Source organism: Muntiacus reevesi, chromosome 4, assembly GCF_963930625.1.
Source record: "Muntiacus reevesi chromosome 4, mMunRee1.1, whole genome shotgun sequence".
In the NCBI taxonomy this organism is placed as follows: domain Eukaryota; kingdom Metazoa; phylum Chordata; class Mammalia; order Artiodactyla; family Cervidae; genus Muntiacus; species Muntiacus reevesi.
This window is the reverse complement of record NC_089252.1, coordinates 53,302,791-53,322,931: the sequence shown is the minus strand read 5'-3', so window position 1 is coordinate 53,322,931 and position 20,141 is coordinate 53,302,791. Positions and strand designations below refer to the sequence as shown.

The following is a 20,141-nucleotide window of genomic DNA, read 5'->3' as shown; positions in this document are numbered from 1 at the left end:
AAAATAGTGTCATCTTTTGGGAAAATTCCATCCACCAGAATCTTGTTTTACTTAGTGAAATTAAGCATTATTAGTTAAATGACACCGGAAGACCAATTAACTGTGAATGTTATTTCTGTCTTAGTTCTTACTAATTGGACAAGGAAGAAACCTGGAACTTTTTTGTAGAACTCTTGTGTAGGATTTTTTTTTCTTGTTGTGCTCTCTCTTGTTTTATTATTACATAGACTATAATTACTAAAGAAATTTAGAAAATATAGATGAGAAAAAGTCACCCTTTAGAGCATCACTTTGTAACAGTGTCTGCTAAGTGTTTCCATGAACATATATAAAGTCTGTTTCTGTATAATGTTGACTGTGACCCTGACAGGGCTAAGCAATGCATAACTGTGTAATGGAATGAGTTACAGACTGCCCTGACAGGCAGGCTTGTCAGCAGTAGAATAGGGACAACTGTCACCTGGCCTGCATCTCCTGATTGTGAAGACCCCTTACAACAGTGTGTTTCTGCAAGGACAGCCTCAGTGGCTAGGAGTTCTACCAACAGGCAGTGATTCGTACTTCCAGCCCTGAAGGGACTATGGAACACAGTAGTTATAGGAACTCCAAATGGGCAATGGTGTGAAGAGCCTCTGTTCAGGAGCTATGGCCTGTGGCAACAAAGCTGGATGGGAGTTGGGAGAATAACCCGGTCTCCCTCTCTTTTATCCTTTATCTCCAACAAGCTCCTACAAGGAATCCTATTGATCCAGTTCTTGTGGGTCAGTTTCCTTGAACTAGGAGTAGGGTGAAGAACAGTTGAGAGTTGGCATGGAGAAACAGATGGAAAACAAACAGCAAAACGCGTTTATCAGATTTAACCTTTATAATCGCTCTTTTTATCTTGCCTCTCGGGAATGTGTAGATTTCTTAGGCCTTGTTTTCATAAATCCTCTCCGCCTCTTAATATTTACCAAAACTGCCTTAGTTGAGAGTCTTTCTATTTGCTTCTCGGGCAAAACCAGGGTGAACCTTGAGAATAATAGTAATTCCCCTGTTATGTGCTGAATTGTGTGCCTCCAAACTCAGGTTGAAGCCCTGATCCCCAGTGTGACCATATTTGGAGACAGAACTTTTAAGGAGGTAATTGAGGTTAAATGAGGTCATAAGGGTGGGCCCTAATCCAATAGAGCTGGTGTCCTTAGAAGAAGGGGAAGGGACATCAGGAGTGAACATGCTTATGTATGTGTGTATGGGTGCACAAGCAAAAGGCCACGTGAGGACACAGTGGGAAGGTGTTCTCTATAAACCAGGGAGAGAGGCCTGAGGAGAAACCGAACCGGCTGACACCTTGATCTTGGATTTCCAGTCTTTATTTCAGAGCTGTGAAATAAATTTCTGTTAAGCCACATCGTTTGTGGCGTTTTGATATGGCAGCCCTAACGTACTATTGTTTTTAAAATCTTTTACTGAGCACCTTATATTCTAGTCTTTATGTACATCATCTACTATTAAACTTTCTCAATCCTAGAAAGTAGGTATTCTTCAGTTCTCACAGACAAGAAAGCTGGAGTTCAGAAAGGTTAGCCACTTGTCCATGGCCACAAAATAATAAGTACTTGGGGTTTATTATAGAAACTTTTGTCTCTTTGGGTCCAAAGCCATCACACTGTTCTGGTAGCACATGAGAAATGAATATCGTTACTAAGGCTCTGCTCTGGATGTGTTCAGTTAGGGAAAATTATTTTCTGTTTCTGCAGCACCCTTAGGCTTCTCTTTTCACATTTCTTGGACTTCAGTTATATGCCAAACTGATGACTCTCAACTCTGTAGCTTTAGCTTACTCCTTCCTCTAGTTTCAGACTATCTCTTCCTACTATCTCATGGATACCTCACCAGGATATCCTATTGACATCTTAACTCAGTAAAAAAGAACCGAAAGGGACCTCCCTGGTGGTCCAGTGGTTAAGAATTCACCTTGCAATGCAGGGGGATGTGGGTTTGATCCCTGGTTGGGGAGCTACGATCCCACATGCCAGAGCAACTAAAGCCTTCGAGCCACAAGTAGAGCGTCCAAGTGCTGCAATAAAAGATCTCACAGGATGTGATGAAAATCCCATAGTGCTGTAACTAAGAACTGATGCAACTAAATACATAATTTTTTTTAAAAAGAGCCAGAAGGTTGAAACACTTGCAATATCCTAGACTCCTTCGTCATCTTATCAAATTGGTTCACTTGGTCACTCAAATCTGCTGTTTTTATCTAATTGTTTCTCAAACACATCATTCGACTGCAGCTGCCCCTGTAACTCAGTTCCTGGATTACCTGCAATAACCTCCTAAACTGGTTTCACTGCCTTTCATCCTCCTTCCCTTTTACCTCTGGGGTTTTTCTAAAGACACTTGTAACCACAAAATTGTCCTGCAGTGACTACTCCATTACCTTCATGTCAAAATACAAACTACTTAGCTAGTCATCATCTGACCTTCACCTTACTCTTCAATTTAATCACCCCAGCTACAACCAACGGTAAACCACTTGCTTGTCACCTAGCCTAACAGTTAAAAGAACATACTAGTGTTAGGAGCTTCCTTGGTGGCTTGGCAGTAAAGAATCCACCTATGGTGCAGGAGCCACAGGAGACGTGGGTTCAGTCAGTGGGTTGAGAAGATCTCCTGGAGGAGGGAATGGCAACCTACTCCAGTATTCTTGCCCAGAGAATCCTCATGGACAGAGGAGCCTGGCAGGCTACAGTGCACAGGGTCGCAAAGAGTCACATAGGATTGAATCAACTGAGCATGCACACAAGCTCTGGTATTTGACTGCCTTAAGTTGAATGCTGTCTTGACTTCTCACAAGCTGTGTGAACTTTGGAAAATTAAGGTTGTTGTGTGGATTAAATGAGCTAACATACTCAAAGAGCTTGTATGTTGTTTGGCACGTAATTTATGAGCTATTATTATTAGCAGCAGCATTCTCAACTATGCATTTGCATTGAAACTTTCTCAGGGTGGACTACCCTGGTATCTGGCTATGCCCTTCTCTATCAAGATTTGGTTCAGGGGGCCACATCTAGTAGCAAACTTACCTTGCCCCTTTCCACTGTTTCCTTTGCAAGCTTCTTTGTTACTGTAACTGCATCTATCACCAGGTTATGAGCTCCTAAAGTAGAGTGGTATGCTGGAGCAGACTGGAGAGAACCCCCGACTGCAAGGAGATCAAACCAGTTAATCCAGATGTTACTCGCTCAGAGTCTGACTCTCTATGACCCCATGGGCTGTAGCCTGCCAGGCTCCTCTGTCCATGGGATTCTCCAGGCAAGAATACTGGAGTGGGTTCACATTTCCTTCTCCAGGGGATCGTCCCAACCCAGGGATTGAACCCGGGTCCCCCACATTGCAGGTGGATTCTTTGCCATCTGAGCCACCTAGGGAAGCCCATCCTAAAGGACTGAGTGAGTGAAAGTCGCTCAGTCGTGTCCGACTCTTTGCGACCCCATGGACTGTAGCCCACCAGGCTCTCCTCTGTCCAGGAAGTCAACCCTAAATATTCATTGGAAGGGTTGATGCTGAGGCTGAAGTTCCAAAACTCTGGTCACCTGATGCCAAGAGCTTACTCAGTGGTAAAGACCCTCATGCTGGGAAAGACAGGGCAAAAAAAGCAGGTGGCAGAGGACGACATGGCTAGACAGCATCACTGACTCGGTGGACATGAATTTGCACAAACTCTGAGACAGCAGAGGACAAGCCTTATAGGCTACACAGTCCATGAGTTAGCCAAGAATCAGAAAAGGACTTAGCAACCGAACAACTGAGGCACAAGTTCCATGTTCTAAGGCACAAGTGAAAGGTGCATCATATCTTCTGGATGAGGTGTACCGAGAGAAAGCCCGAGTGTACCGAAAATTCGTTAACACATGTTCCTAAAGTCCATGCTGGAGACGGTGACGGGCAAGGAGGCCTGGCGCGCTGCAGTCCATGGGGTCGCCACAACGTCTTTTATCTAATGCGGCGGTTTGTCCCCCGTGTGAGACAGAACTACACTCTTAGTATTTCCGGAGGGAACTTAAGACCTAAGGCAGCGGCCAAGAACCCCGGGGTGGGGGGGGGAGGGTTATTTTCTCATTTTCTCACCCCTCGGTAAAAACCCGAGGAAACTCTTCAGTTGAAAAAAAAAAAACCAAAAAAAACCCAGGTCTCGGCATCGCGAAGAAAGACGTGAATTTGAGGCGCAATGTGCGCCTGCGCAAGCGACCACTCGTCGTCCGCGCCTGCGCCGCTCCAGCCAATGAGGGAGTCCTCAGCCGAGGGCGGGGCCACAAGTCGCGCCTTAGGATTGGGCAGCAGGAACCCAAACGGAAGGAACGGAAATAACGCCAGCGTGCGCAAGCGCAGGCGGCCGTGCCGCGCGGTGGCTGCCGGGTGCCGCGGGCCGGCCTGTCCCTCGCCTCCCCCCTCCCCCCGGCCCCGCCCCCTCGGCCGCTCCGCTCTCTGGCGTGACTCGGCACTGAGAGAGCGCCGCGGAGAGAAGACGCCGCTGCTGCCGCCTCCTAAGTCCAGGCCTGGGCCTTCCCGCGCCTCCCGCCGCTTCCTCCCCCGGGACCGCTCCTCCGTCAGGTTTGAAGCCGGCGGCGTCGCTGCCGCCCTACCCAGGCTCTCCGAGAATGGTGGGCGTGAAGCCGGTCGGGAGTGACCCGGATTTCCAGCCGGAGCTGAGCGGCGCGGGCTCCAGACTCGCCGTGGTCAAGTTCACCATGCGGGGGTGAGGCCGGGCCCGAGCCCGGGGCTGGGGGTAGGGGGCGCCGCGGCCGTCCGCTCCGTCTCCTCCGGGCCCCTCCCGCCTTGCCGTCTCCTTCCGCCCCCGGAAGTGTCCGGCCCCGGCCCCGGCCCCAGGTCGCTGCCCCGTGAGGCCTCAGCCCCTGAGTCTGAGGCCCCTGCTCATGGCCCCGGGGGGGCGGCTCCGGCAGGCTCGCAGGCCTGGCCGGCCGTGTCTCCCGGCCCGCTCCTTTGGACGAGCTTTGCGCTCGCGAGTGGCCCGGCTTTTTCCCTTCTTGTCTGCGGGCGTCTTCCCGCAGCGGCCCCTGGCTCTGGTCCGTCCCCTTCTTTCTTGGGGTCCAGCTGTCAACTTGTATCTTAGGGACCCCCCCCCCCCTCCCCAGATTTAACTTGGAGAACGGTTTGTCTTCACCACCTGCAGGTCTGGAAAACGTGAAGGAAGATTTCAGCTATGCAACTAATCCGCCTAGAGCTTAGACCTGAGGCTTAGCTAATTCATTTTAAATTAAGATGTTGAGTCAGGATACTTTTTTACGTTTGTTAAGGGCTTTGTTGCTCCTTTGGTTAGTCTTATTAGGCCGCCTTGTGTAAGCAGTTGCGTCTGATCAGGGCACTTACGGTACATATATATATATATTACAGGTAGACAGGTGTCCGCACATCTGGCTTTGGCGGAATAGACTCCATTTTTGACTTGGTGATTTAAGGAGAGGGAACTTGAAAGGTGTTATCTGGCTTTCGTAAATCTCGACATAATTCATAGGTTGCAGGGTCGGTGGAGCTTCCATGCTGGAGGTGTGGTGTGTTTCTGTGTGAGAGTGCCGCGTTGGAAGTGGATATTCAGAACCAAGGTTTCAGCGAGTTTGTGTTTTTACTGACCTCCCCATGCATATGTCAGTGCCCACCCAAATAGAAGGATTAGAAGTGTTCACTTCGCTTACCTTGACCACCCTGGTGGTTATTTACACTATAACTTGGAGAAATCTACAAGTATCACTGTTTACGTAACACATTTTATGTCCAAGATCCCCTGGAGGAGGAAATGGCACCGGCTCCAGTGTCCTTCCCGGGGAAATCCCATGTACAGAGGAGCCTGGCGGGCTACAGTCCATGGAGTAGCAAGAGAATCGGGCACGACTTAGCGACTGAACAACAGCAGCAAACTATATAAACGTAAGGCGGTGTTTTGACTCTCAGAGCAAAAAGTGCTTCAGACCTGTTGAACATGATTCAATAAATGTTCAATATTTTGTTGAATATGTTGAATATCTAAACGGTAGCATTAGGATTAGATTCATTTTAAGGGGTGGAGGGAAGTACATAGAGATGAAAACAAGTTGAGAGTTATTTTCGGACCAATCTCTCATATGAAATCGGAAAGGGGCAGTGCATTAGATTTTAAAGTGGGTTTTCCCAGTTTTGTTGGTTTTATAGTGACAGTATTCTTCATATGAGGAAATACCTATACATTTGTTAAGTCCTAGGCCAAAGTTGGGGAAAAGAAGAGATGATTTTAACTGCAGATCTCATTTTTAGCTCAGTTTTCTAACTCTCGTCAGTGGGAGGGTCTGCCCTTTGGCGCCTCTATGATACATTCTCCTTTTCTCCTACTGTAGCAGGATGAGAGATGACAGAATTAGACATAATTTATTTGAAGTGAGAAAAGTTATTATCATCCCACTTTAGGCCCAGAACATAGTTTGCTCAAGCACCTATTTCTTAATTTCCTTTCCATTCCTATTTTAAGCCATATTCCTTATTCTCAGTTTCCATGCTTTATCTATCCTATTTTTACTATGCAGATTGTTGCTCTCCTGTTTAAGAATTTCCGTGTCTTTCCAACACTATTTTTCATTTTTTTTAATTGTCATATGTAACATAAATTTGCCACTTTAGCCTTTTTAAAATGTACAATCCAGTGGCATTAAGTACATCCACAGTGTTGTACCACCATTACCCCTATCTCCTAGAAATTTTTCATCATCTCAGACTGCAACTGTGCACGCTTAAACAGAAATTCCCATACCTTCTCTCCAGTGCCCCCAGCCCCTGGTGACCTGTCTTCTACTTTCTGTCTCTATCAAGTTGCCTATTCTTGATAACTCATTTAACTAGAAATTTATGTATGTCTTTTTGTTTATGGCTTATTTAGCATGCTGTCAAGGCTAATCCATGTTATAGCATGTGTCCTGTTTTCCTTCGTTTTTCTGTTGTATGGATATACCACGTTTATTCATCTGTTGATGAATGGTTGATGGACAGTTGGATGCTTCCATCTTTTGGCTATTGTGAATAACACTGCTGTGAACATTAGTGTGCAGGGATCTCTGTTAGTCCCTGCTCTCAATTCTTTTGGGTTATACCTGTGAGCAGAATTGCTAGATTATAATGTAATTCTGTGTATAACGTTTTGAGAAACCACCAAAGTATTTTCCACAGTGACTGAACAAGTTTGCATTTCCACCAGCCCCACAGGAGAGTTCCAATTTCTCTACATATCAACTTTTTAAAATATTTTAATAGCCATGTTAGATGGATGTGAAGTGGTTTCTGGTGGTTTTGATTTGCATTTCCTTGATAACTGATCATGTTGAACATCTTTTCACAAGCTTATTAACCGTTTGTCTTCTGTGGAGAAATGTCTGTTGGGGTTCTTTGCCCATTTTGAACTGAGTTATTTGTTTTTTTGTTATTGTTGTGGATTTGTGGGAGTTCTTTATATATTGGAGATCTTAACCCTTTTTCAGATGCATCATTTGCAGATATTTTCTCCCATTGGTTGCCTTTTCATTTTTTTTAATAGTGTCCTTTGGCACACAAGAGTTGGAAAATTTTGCTGAAGTTCAGCTTATGTGTGGTGTTTTTCTTCTGTTTGTGCTTTTGGTGTCATATCCCAGAAGTCATTGCCAAATCCAGTATCATGGATATTCCTCCCTGTTTTCATCAAAAAAATTTCTAGTTTTAGCTCTTTCTAGTTTTAGGTGTGTGATCTATTTGTAATTAACTTTTGTATTTGGTTTAAAGTAAGGTTCCAACTTCATTCTTCTACATGTGGCTTTCCAGCTTTCCCAATACCATTTACTGGAAAAACTGTCTTTAACCCCCTGAATGGCACCCTTCTCTAGTATTTTTTTAAGCAACTAAAATAGTCATCACTTCTTAATACATTTAAGTTAGTCGGTATAAGGGACTTACTTAAGCACTTGTTGATTCCTGCGGTCCTCAAAATAATCTTTGGTATTATCTCCGTTTTATAAACTAAAAGAAAGTTGAGTCACAAAGAGATCTTATTTAAGATATCTTGTTTAAGGTCCTATTGTTGAATGCACTGTTTGGATTGTAAAGTGCTATCCTGTTCTTTCCAGCCTAAGCAGAAGGGCGATGCAAATTCACCTCTGCATTGCATGGCACCTGATATTTTTCAGTAAATGCTGTCTTGAATAAGCTCCGCCTGCAAAACTTTCTGATGGAGGACAATTCGGCTCACATTCTGATATTTATTTACCTACCTGTAAAGTGGGAATGATAACATGTAGCCCAATCATATTGTTCAGAGGATAGAATTATGTATGTGGATTATATACTGTGATAACTTGTTTTTGTAACTGGTATCTCCAAACTGTTTCTTCTTAAATATACCCAGATACATTTAAGTGGTCATAAACAATTGTTACACTGATTAATGCCAAGTTTAAAAGGATGTATGTTTTCTTTGCCATAAAAGTCAGCAATGTGGTTTTTATCATGAATTCATGAGTGTACAACTTTTATAGATATGTTTATCATATATTCAGTTTTCTTCAAGCAGATCTTATTTGTAGTTAGGTGTTATTGCTACTGCCTCAGAAGAATGTCTGAGAATAGCTTCCCTAGTGGCTCAGACGGTAAAGAATCTGCCTGCAATGCAGGAGACCCAGGTCCAGTCCCTGGGTTGGAAAGATCGCCTGGAGAAGGGAATGACAACCCACTGCAGTATTCTTGCCTGGAGAATCCCCATGGACAGAGGAGCCTGGCGGGCTATAGTCCATGGGGTCACAGAGAGTCAGACAAGACTGAGCAACTAACAACACCAACAAAGAAGAATGTCAGTGTGTATTAGGATAGTGAGATACAATGACTATGGCAGTTTGTCCCAATAATACATTATATAATAGTACTAACTGTGTATTGTGAAATTGCTGTGGACGGAAGGTACTTTACCATAATACAGGCCCAAGAGTCCATAAGGACCAAGCAGTTAATATTAGGGAGTGATGTAGGTGGCAGAAAGATAACTAGGGCTTGGTCAGGCCCTAGAGATTATATAGAGATTTATTTTTTAAATAAACATTTGTATTGAAGTTTAGCAGGCATGCAGAAAATATGCACAGACCGTTTAGGTGTATAGTTTGATAAGTTTTCGAAGTGGTTGCACCTGTTTAACCAATACCCAGTCAGGAATACCAGCATTGCGCAATCCCTCACTATCCTCCCAGCCCCGTCTTCCTGCAGGCTCCTGTCACTCTTGAATTCTGACACTGTAAAGATGATATCATGCAGTATATAATCTGTCTGGTTGCCTTTCAAGAGTGTATAAATAGTTTTAATCTTGGCGGTTAATTTAGAAATAACAACCAAAACAAAGCAAAAAGCAGTGTGGGCCACGGTTTTGGAATAGTTGAGTTGGGTTTTGTGATCGGATTTCAGCACTGTACTTCATTGTTGTTGTCTTTAAAATGAGAAATTGTGAAGCCTAGATGAATTTAAAGGTTTTATGAATTACAGAACATATGATACACGCTTAGTGAACACTAGCAACTCTGTGTCCCTAATAGGATCAGTTATGACTATGCTTGACCATTAGTAAATATAATACATCTAGAAACAACCTATTCTACAGGCATGCCTCCGAGAAAGTAGGCTTTTAAAATACATCTTCAGAAAGCATGTACATTTTCCACGCTGAGTGTGTTTGTACACATTACTGCTTGATGTAGAGAACTGAGTACTTTAGCAAATGGGAAAGAATAGCAAGTTCTTAAAACAGAATCTGTTTGTATTATAACTAAATACAAATCTTATTAAGAAGAACCTAGCATGTTTTCAAAGAAAATTGATGTTGGATTGGCTTCAGGAGTTAACTTCTAGTTGTGGCCCTGCCACTAACTAAAGTGTCTGATCTTGATCAAGTCATTTAACATTTCTGGCGTCTGGTGGTGCTGGTGGTTTAGTTGCTAAGTTGTATCCGACTCTTTGCGACCCCATGGACTGTAACTGGGGTTACAGTAACTGTAACTGCGGCCCCATAACTGCAGGCTTCTCTGTCCATGGGATTCTCCAGGTAAGAATTCTGGATTTGATTCTCATTTCCTTCTCCTTTCTGGCATTTGTCTTTTATCAAATAATTGTATTCTGTTAGGTCAGTTTTAAAGTTTCAGCTTTGTGGGTTTAGTTCTTACATTCTGGATCTAACAGGTAAGCTTTCCATCAGAGTTCAGAGATGGAAAAATAACTTTTTTTTTTCTTTTTTTAAACCTCTAGACTAGATGGTCCCTGGTCTCTTATAAGTTCAAAGGTAACTGAGGTTATCTGCTATCTAAGGGCTTCGAATTAAGGGCTTTGCAAAGTCGAAAAAGTACAGTCCTGAAATTTAGGCATGTTTGGGGGCATAATGTTCTAGAGGTAGGAAAGGTCCTTGAGGAATCTAGCCCCTTCCTGTCTTCCAGAGAAATCAAGTGATTTGTTTGTGGCTCAGCTAATTTTGGAAGTTAAAGTTTACTTTTAGATTCTAGTGGTAAGCAAGGACCTTATTGAAATAGCAAGTAATTTCACCTGAGTGATTATAATGTGAAAGTATGCTGCTGTATATTTCTGTGTTCTCTGACTTATTTTGGTTTTTGACCAACATTCCAACTTCTGACAGCTAACTAAATTAAACAGAGGATCGAGATAAGGTTAAATTTTGAAAGGGAACATTTATTTTCAAGACAGTCATTATTTTGCAGTTTGTTTAGCTTCAGGTTAGCTCATACATGATTGATGAGTGGAGTGATGATGTCCATGCCACGGCAGAGGTTTTGTTGGTTAAGATTCTAATATTTTTCTTAGGTAGTTAAGGGCAGGAATAGGAATAGAGCCTGTAATAGGAAGGAGAAAAGCCCTCAGCCAGAGGCAGGCTCCCTTTCAGGACCTGTTTCAGAAAGTCTAAATTAATAAAGTTAAACCGGAGCCTGAGCTCCCAGCCCTGGTTCCCCAGCGGGCGTCATTCTCATTCTCTGCTTCCTCCTGTCCCCTGCCTGGCCGGCCGTCCCGCTAGCTCCGAGCTTCCCTTGCATCTGGAGTCTCACAGCACCTGTAATACAGCAAGCACTTCCATTTGATTGTTTTTGTACAATTTAAACATCCCCTGAGGAAGCCTCTAGGTCTGAGGCTCCTGCCTGTCTCTTCAGGTATTTCCTGTGTACCAGTTACTGTTTTTCTTAGAAATACTTTTACAATGTTGCATGGGTTTAGATGACTTACACCAATCTTATTTTTTCCATAAGCCTTCTTATTTTGAGTACATGCTTTTGCAGAAAGAAGGTTTTTTCGGGAATGAGAAAATCTGATATTGTGTGTATACCAGGTATATTCTGTGACATAGCATGATACTTGTGCTTCTCCTGTGACTACTGTTTAAATGCAGCTAACATTTAATCATCATCTATCAATTTATTTACTATCGTAAAAGGAAAATAGCTATCATATAAGCCAAACAATGCAGGAGTATAGGTAGTTTTGAAAGTCTCCCCTAAAGTTGCTCTTTCTTTTCCAATCCCATTTTTCAGAAGTAATAGTTTATTGTGTGACACACCTAAGTTGTAAGTATGTATTTGTTTACATATATAGCATGTAAATACATATATAAAGGTGTGTGTTTAATGTGGTCATGGAGAACATATTTTTGTGAGACTTAAGTTTTTTTTGAACAGTACAAATTATCCTTATCCCTTGGTGTGAATATGTCATAATTTTTGTTGTTCAAGTATAGTTGATACATGGTATTATATAAGTTACAATGTACCATACTGTAATTCACAGTTTTTAAAGGTCACACTCCATTTATAGTTATTACAAAATACTGGCTCTGATTCCTTGTGTTGTACCATATATCATAACTTATTTTATAATAATTTTAAAAAATATTTTTCTACTGATTGCCATTTAGATTATTTCTATCTTTAAAAAACTATTTCAGATGTTTCATTGAACTTCCTTATACATATTATTGTGAAATTGAGTGTTAAGATAGGATTGACTTTTAGGAGTAAGGTCATTGAATCTTGGATTGTGGTCATTTAAAGTTGGTAAATAATGACCAAATGGCCCTTGAAAAAGGATCTACCAGTGTGTACTCCCAGCCATAGTGTTTAAGACTGATGAAAAGCCAGTTAAATTTAGTCTCAGGGCCTAAAATTGTTGCATCCAAAAATTTATTTTCAGAAGCATCAAGTTTAATATTTAAGAAATTAATAGTTATTTTCTTGTTGCTGTGAGTCTTAAAGATGGTAAAAGATGAAAATGCTGATTAAAATATTAAGAATGGAAAGAGAATCACAACTTGAATTTGAACATTTGTGAATTTGAACATCTTGTGCTTTAGAATCTGCTTTTCCTTGTGTTTTTGTCTGTTAAAGCCAAGATTTTTCTTAATTTTAACTTTTTGGAACTTTCTTTGAAATATACATAGTACACGAGGATAAATGTACAGTTCAGAGAATTTTCACAAACTGAATACACATGCATATTTATTTACCTTTTGGACAAATGGAACATTACTAACCTCTTGAAATCTCTCTCATGCCCTTATCCTCTCACTGACAACAGTGACTTGTTTTGATTTATAATACCATTGATTTATTTTACCTGTACTTGAACTGTACATAAGTGGAATAATAGACTATAGTTATTTTCTCAGTGTTATTTGTGAGGTTCATTTATGTTTTGGCATGAGGTTTTACGTCACTCATTTTCATTGTTATATAGTATTCCAGTGTGTGAATAACTACAGTTAGTTTACTCATTCTGTTGTTGAGAGGAGCTTAGGTGGTATCCAGTTTTCGGCTGTTAGAAATGTTGCTTCTACCAATATTGTTTCATATGCCCTAAGGCAAACATATGTAGATATTTCTGTTTTATATACCCTGGACGTGGTCATTGGTAGGCATAAATCTTACTCTAACAGATAGCTTCGGTTTCTTTTCTTACCCCGTAAAGTGGTTATACTCGTTTGCACTGTCACTAACAGGTCATTTGCTCCAAGTTCTTGACAGTACTTCCTTCTTTATTGTTTTAACTATTTTAGTGGGAGTAGTTTTTGCACATCCCCCGTTTCCTTAGTGACTGAGGAAGTCTTTTTCTGTTTACTGACTACTTGGATAACCTCATTTGTCCTATTCAAGAGAACCCTTTTTTCCTTTTGGATAACAGTCTTTTTATTGATTTGTAGGTGCTTTTTTACATATTAGAGGTATAAGTCATATGTTTGATATTTTTTTTTACATATTTTTTTACACATTTTACACATTTTTACACATTTTTTTTTTTACCAGTCTGTGGTTTGTCTTTTCACCCTTTAAATGTTATCTTGATGAACAGAATTTAACTATCATACGTTCCAGCTTATCAAGTATATCCCCAAATATCAGTTCTTCCCTTTTCTCTTTAGTGCTTTCAGTATTTTAAGAAATAAATTTTTGCTTACTCAAGGTTTTCAAAGTATTCTCTGTATTTTTTTACCCTGACACCATTGTTTTACTGTTCACGTTTAGATCTGTAATCCATCTGGAATTGGTTTTTGTGTACATTGTTAGTTAGGAGTCATTTTTTACCCCCAGGTGGATATCCATTTTGACTCAGCAACGTTTATTGAAAGACTATCCTTTCTCCACTGTACTACTGTGTCAACTTTTTCAAAAGTTAGGTTACTTGTATGGGATGGGTCTACTTTTGAACCTCTTTTTAAAGTTGGTGAGTTTGTTTATGCTTTATACTCTTAACTTATAATAAAGCTTTTTGGTAGTTTTTAATATCTGATAACATAATTCCTTCACGTTTGAACCCCAGACTGCCTGGACTATCCTTGATATTTCCCTATAAATTTTAATTTGTTGTTAAAATTGTTAGTAATTGAAAGTTGTTAATTTCTCCAAGAAAACCTGTTAGAATTTTGCATTGACTTTAAATATCAAATTGAGGAGACTTAACATCTCGACAGTATTGAGTTTTCCAATTCATAAGTGTAGTATAGTCCTATATTAATTTAGCCCTTTAATTTCTTTCAGTGAGGAGAAAGCTGGAATATAACAGTATTAGACTTAAAGACTTAATATAAATCTGTAGTCATTAAGGTAAGTGTGATACTATTGTAAGCATATCTAAATAATACAATGGAAAGAGAAAGTCTAAAGGAAAGATGATCAGAACTTTTTAATTTTATGTTTTAATTGACGAAATCTTTAGAGTGTAAATTTAGTACAATCTTTGGTGTTATCTTACAAAGTGTCTCTTACCTTTTTCACAGGTGTGGACCGTGTTTAAGGATTGCCCCAGCATTCAGTTCTATGAGTAATAAGTATCCACAGGCAGTTTTCTTGGAAGTAGATGTACATCAGTGTCAGGTAAGGGAAGAGGACCCTTTTGAAATTTTTTGAGAATTTACAAATTGGCTTGAAATTCACATTAATATCATCCTTTATTTATCTCTGTGTACTAAGTACTTGTTTATTTGGAGGTAGGATGATATGTCTCTTGCAGTGGTGAATGCAAGTGTTGTTAAGGCTGTATTAGTAAAAGTAGTCTGATATTAATTGCCTCTGGGTTTGTTTATATTAATATTTTATTGATATGAAACTAATAGTATGTGGTAAACTTACTAGGTCACTTGGCTGTTCTGTTTTACATTCCTTTATTTTTTTGCAAATCTGGAACTATATCTATACTATTGACACATTGGTTGGTTAAAAAGCCATGGGAGAGAATTCTTGGTTATAGTTTGATTTGAATTGATCATTTTATGACCTTAGCTCCAAAGCTGCATACTCAGCAGAAAGTTTAAAACGTTGATTTGCTGCTGATCGAGCCACAGGTAGGCAGATTGCCCTGGTTACATAGTCGGCATGGCTGTGTGACAGTTCTGCGTTTGCGTATGTGTAAGTATGCAAGAGTGGTTATGCCAAAAAAGTTTCTGAAGGCTTCTTGCAACACAGAAGACCACAGAAGTGTAATCTTGACTGAGGAACAGCTCTGTAGTTTTCTTTTTTTTTCCATTGAAGCTTTCGCCTTTGATACATTTCTGGATTGGAAAAAAAAATCTTAGAATGTTACATAGTTTGTGGGTAAGCAGTTTGGGGATTTGGTGCAAACTCTGCTACATGTTCATTGATTAATACTTAGGTCACATTCTGCCGGACAGCAGCTCTGGCCTTGTGTCGGTATCCGGTGTCTCTAACCTGGAAGTGCTGTCTTCTGAAGCGTGCCGTCCTGTATGGTAACCGCATGTCGTTGGTTGCAATGAGCCCTTGAAATATGACAAGTCCAAATTGAGTTGTGCTGTGAATGTAAAATGCATATAGGATTTTGAAAGTTTGGTATGAACGAAAAAAATGTAAAATATGTCATTAACTTTTATATCGACTGTATGTTTAAAAGTGCATATCTGGATTTACTAAACAGGTTGCTAAAATGAATTTCGCTTGTTTCTCTTTACTTTTTTGTCTGTGGGTTCTAGAAAATTTTTAACATGTATAGCTCACATTTGTATCTTACAGTTCTTGTGAATGGCACTGTCAGTCTTTCCTTTTTTCCCCACTTACGAGGCTTAGAGAAGACACCTCTGTAAACTTTATGCTTTTTTTAAAATAGTCATAGCCCTCCCTGGCGTTAGAATATGCAAGAGGACATATTTATTTTACTTGTTTTCTTTATACTTTTCATGAGGAACTTAAACCATAAAGCAGTGGTTAACTAATTGTCATTTGGTGGCTGGTTTTATAATATCATGGAGTTGGAGTAGAATTTGAAAAGATACCAGTTGCAGTGTTTTTGATGGGAGACCAGAAGTCATTTCTTTAAGAGTAAAACTAGGTGACGGTGTTTCTTGGACAGACGGGCTGCTGTTTTTTCACATGTGTACTTTTTACTGGTAGCAGGGTTTATGTTGACAAATCTCAATACCCTTCTGGGTTTCTCCATTTGAGAAATAGTCTGTGCTTAAAAGAGAGAAGTATCTGGTTTTGTGAAGTGCAGTTTCAGTACTGGAAACTGATTGTTCTGCTGAATGAATGAATGAAGCATTTAACACTAAAACAAAAATACAGGGCTATTCTTCATTGTGGACATACGGGTAATATAGTTGTGACCTTTAAGAATAGGCTTGCTTTTTCTTAAGCAACAGTTAGGAGTAGGTTATTTTACATGTTTTTAGTTCATGATTAGTTTAGTTTGTGATATTTAACTTCCATGCAGATGCACAGTGAATGTTCCCAGTAGTTTAAGGTTAGTTTTAATTCGTAATGCTGTCTAACTTGGCAATTCTAGGGAACAGCTGCCACCAACAACATATCAGCAACACCTACGTTTCTGTTTTTCCGGAACAAAGTGAGAATTGATCAGTATCAAGGAGCCGACGCTGTGGGGCTAGAGGAGAAAATCAAGCAGCACTTGGAGAACGACCCTGGGAGCAGCGAGGACACCGATATTCCGAAAGGCTACGTATGTGGTCTTAGAAGTGAAATGATGTCACTGCATTTGTCATTAGTTGGTTGAAATGAAATTTACTCTTTGCATGTTTTGTGTTTTGCTAGTTAAGAATACTTTCCAGTAAGAACTTTGAAAATGAATTCAGTAGCTGAGTGTTGGGTTTTGAATGTGTAATATGTATTATAACCTTACGTGCATGTGTGCTAAGTCACTTCAGTCGTGTCCGACTCTTTGTGACCCTATGGGCCGTAGCCCGTCAGGCTCCTCTGTCCTTGGGATTCTCCAGGCAAGAGTACTGGAGTGAGTTGCTATTCCCTTCTCCAGGGGATCTTCGTGACCCAGGGTTTGAACCCGTGTCTTTTGCATCTCTTGCATTAACAGGCAAGTTCTTTACCACTAGTGCCACCTGGGAAGCCCATTATAACCTTAAGTCCCTGTCATAAACTCTTTTTCCAAAATTTGTTCTCCTAATTTTTTAAAAAAAATTAGTAAATCCTCCATACCTAAAGATATATGTGTACATATATTTTTTAATTTTGCTTGTTATAAAGTTAATGTATTGGCAGATTAAAAATGAATTTTTAAAAGTTAAATGTTACCTCAAATTAAAGCTACTATATGAACGCATGTATACCAAATGTATTAAAACAGATCTGTTACAGGGCTGCCAGTCTTTCTGTAAGGCTCTTAAATTCATGTTGAATAAGGAGACTTTGTAGTCAGATAAATAAATGAGCAGTTCTTTTTATATGTGTGAGTGGCAGGGTTGTGTCTTCAAAAAACACCTTTAACATATGGTAGCTGCATTAATTACTTCAAGTTAAGGAATTTTAATAATTAATATTTATTTAAACTAGAACTATGATATAATTTGAAATAATATTCAATTAGAAAGTATGAACATGTATAAGTCAGGGTTGTGACACCTTTTGGAAAATTTTAGAAATCATTTGACTTGTAAACTGCTGTGTTTACCTCTTTGTATTTTTCCTTTATTACTAAGGATTTTTGCATGAAGAAGTCTTACAGGCACAACAGTCTGGCTGCTTAACTGTAGGAATGCTTTATTCTTTACATCAGCTGAGTGTGATAGCAGGGTTTGGGTTTTGGTTGGAAATAAGCAGAAAAAAATAAAGTTTTAAGAAGTAAATTAAAATTAGTTTCATCCAGATGTTATGAATACACTGAAAAACTATAAAACACGGTTTCATTTTTTCCATCAGGTGTCAATCAAGACTGCAAAAGTTTTGAACTATAGATCTTACAGGGTTATTAAATGTTTAAAACTGGTAGTGTGTTCTCAGAACGTCATTGTTTTCACAAGATAAATGGAAACTGAATGAAAACCTGTGTCTTAAAGTAGATTTAAATAGAAGCATTGCAAAAATATATTCACAATTTTAAAATAACATTGGGTTTCTTAGACTAAAGATTTTCTGTCATTAGATTTTAACACTGAAAGGCTATGCAACTACTGATTTCACACATCCTACAGTTTTGAAACTCCTGATTTGACTGGAGTCAGAGTTAAAGAAATAGGTATCTCTTCTAGGGGGAGTTGAGATATTGCAAAAGATGTAGGACATGATACTCAAAAGATTAAGAATCAAAAAGATTCTTTTATTAAGGAATATTTTTGTAAAAATAATGACTTTCGGTTTTTAATATGTTTACTGAATTGGGAAAATGTTAAACATTTCTATTTTTTTCTTTCCCATATTTGCTAAGTGTGCCTTGTATGGCTTCAAGTAGCATGAGGGGGCTAGCTGTATCAAGTCTCCCTCTTCAGAAGTTTACATGCTGGGCACTCTGGAATCAAACTTGTGTTTGCACGTGTTTTGTTTAAATCTTAAGGCTCATTAGTGTATTTCAGTACTCCAACATCCTAACTATTGGTTTTGGTCTACAAATTTGTCACATTAATCAAAATAAATAAAACATTGAATGTCCCTAATTTACGTAGTAGATAGGACAGATACTTCTTTAACCAAAAACTTGAAGCATGAAGAGCTTTTATGTAACTCCCGTGTATCTCCTGTTGGATTCCATCCCTTCCTCCCCTAAAACAATAGGTAAAATACATTCAAACCAAAAAAGTTGACTGTAGTACTGCAAACATGCATATCATTCACTCTTACTCATCAGTTGGGAATGTTTTGCTGTTTTTGTTCTATATCAGTATGTATGTATCTGTTTTTGTTTTTTGCAGCATTATTTACAAAATAAGCTATATACATCATGATGGTTCATGTGTAAATATTTCAGCACGTAGCTCCTAAGAATAAGGACATTCTCTGATGTAGCCATGATGCCATTATCACTTCTAAGAAATTTAACATTAATATACTTATGCCTAATGTACAGCTTATATTAAAATTTCCTTAATTGTCTCTGAAATGTACTTTGTAGCTTTTTCCCCTCAATCTTGGATCAAATCAAGGGACATGCATTGCTTTTAACTTGTCAGTCTCTTTAGTGTTCTTTAGTCTAGAAACTTCTGTGTGCCTTTATTTCTTTCATGACTCCCTTTTTGAAAAGTTTAAAACATCACCAGTCTACTACAATAGCTGCTAGACACGTGTGGCATTTTTTATGTGACTAGGGCAACTGAGGAACTGCATTTTCAATTTTATCTATTTTTAATTAATTTTAAATTGACACATGTGGCTAATGGCTGTCTCATTGTACAGTGCAGGTCTGGACCATCTGTCTTATGCACTGTCCCACAATCTGGATTTATGAGATTGTTTTCTCATGATTCTTTCCTCATTATTGGCAAGTTGATTGCATAAGTAGTAATATTTATTTCCAATAGTATGTTTCCAGAATATGTCAATTTGCAATTATGTCAAATATATAATATTATGCCAGTTTGTCCTAGACAGTGTTGAATAATAGAGCACTTTAATGCAACTGTTTGGCTATGGTACTTGTTTTGTGTGTCCCAAGATAAATTAAAAAACAACTTAAAATAATTTAACTATTTAGTTTATTTTCATCATTGAGGTATTGGAAGTATGACTGCAGTGTTGCCTTCAAACTTGGGGTCTTGATCCTACATATAGTATGGAAGAGGCATCATGGTGGGATGGTAGACATTTAAATGTTCGTAAGATTTTGTCACATTTCCAAGACAGATGTTACGGAGTTCAGAATAATTCTATAGAGTAGAACTTGGCTCTGTAATGCTCCTTTTCTTCCTACCTCTCTTTTTGAATTGGCTACAGTATGTTACTGTGAGTAATATATTTAATGTCTAATGCCGTCTAACATTTAATATAATAGAATATTTTGGCTTTGAAAGCATTTAGGCTAGTCTGTGAATAATTAAGGGTCTAGTCTAATGAATTTTTACCATATTGGTAGTTATTTGACCTGTAAAAATTTTTTTCTTTAGTCTTTCAGAACTGTATACACATGTATTAGTATATATATTAGTGTTAGTAATGAAGACTGACAGAACACGCAACTGATAATTTATAATACTTGGTAAACTTTGTTGCTTGGTAAACTTTAAAGCAGTTCTTGTTTAGTCAAAGAAATGGATACTTTTCTAGAAAAATAGTTTATCAAAATCAACTCCACTAGAAGCAGAACTCCTAAATAGATCAGTCACCTTTGAGGAAATAGAGAAAATAGTAAAAGAGCTCTTCCATCAATACCAGGAT

General features: G+C 39.2%; 1 protein-coding gene across 2 annotated transcripts in view; it reads left to right on the top strand.

The window, feature by feature from the left end:
• Window positions 1-4,451: 4,451 nt before the first annotated feature.
• TXNL1 (thioredoxin like 1) overlaps window positions 4,452-20,141 on the top strand; it is a 30,330-nt gene continuing 14,640 nt past the window's right edge. The window contains exons 1-3 of one of the 2 annotated variants that reach the window (XM_065932800.1): window positions 4,452-4,741; window positions 14,297-14,393; window positions 16,312-16,485. In XM_065932800.1, coding sequence (XP_065788872.1) covers window positions 4,644-4,741; window positions 14,297-14,393; window positions 16,312-16,485 — 369 coding nt within the window. In that variant the 5' untranslated portion in view covers window positions 4,452-4,643. The remainder of the gene's footprint in view (window positions 4,742-14,296; window positions 14,394-16,311; window positions 16,486-20,141) is intronic. The other variant, XM_065932801.1, reaches the window with a different exon arrangement.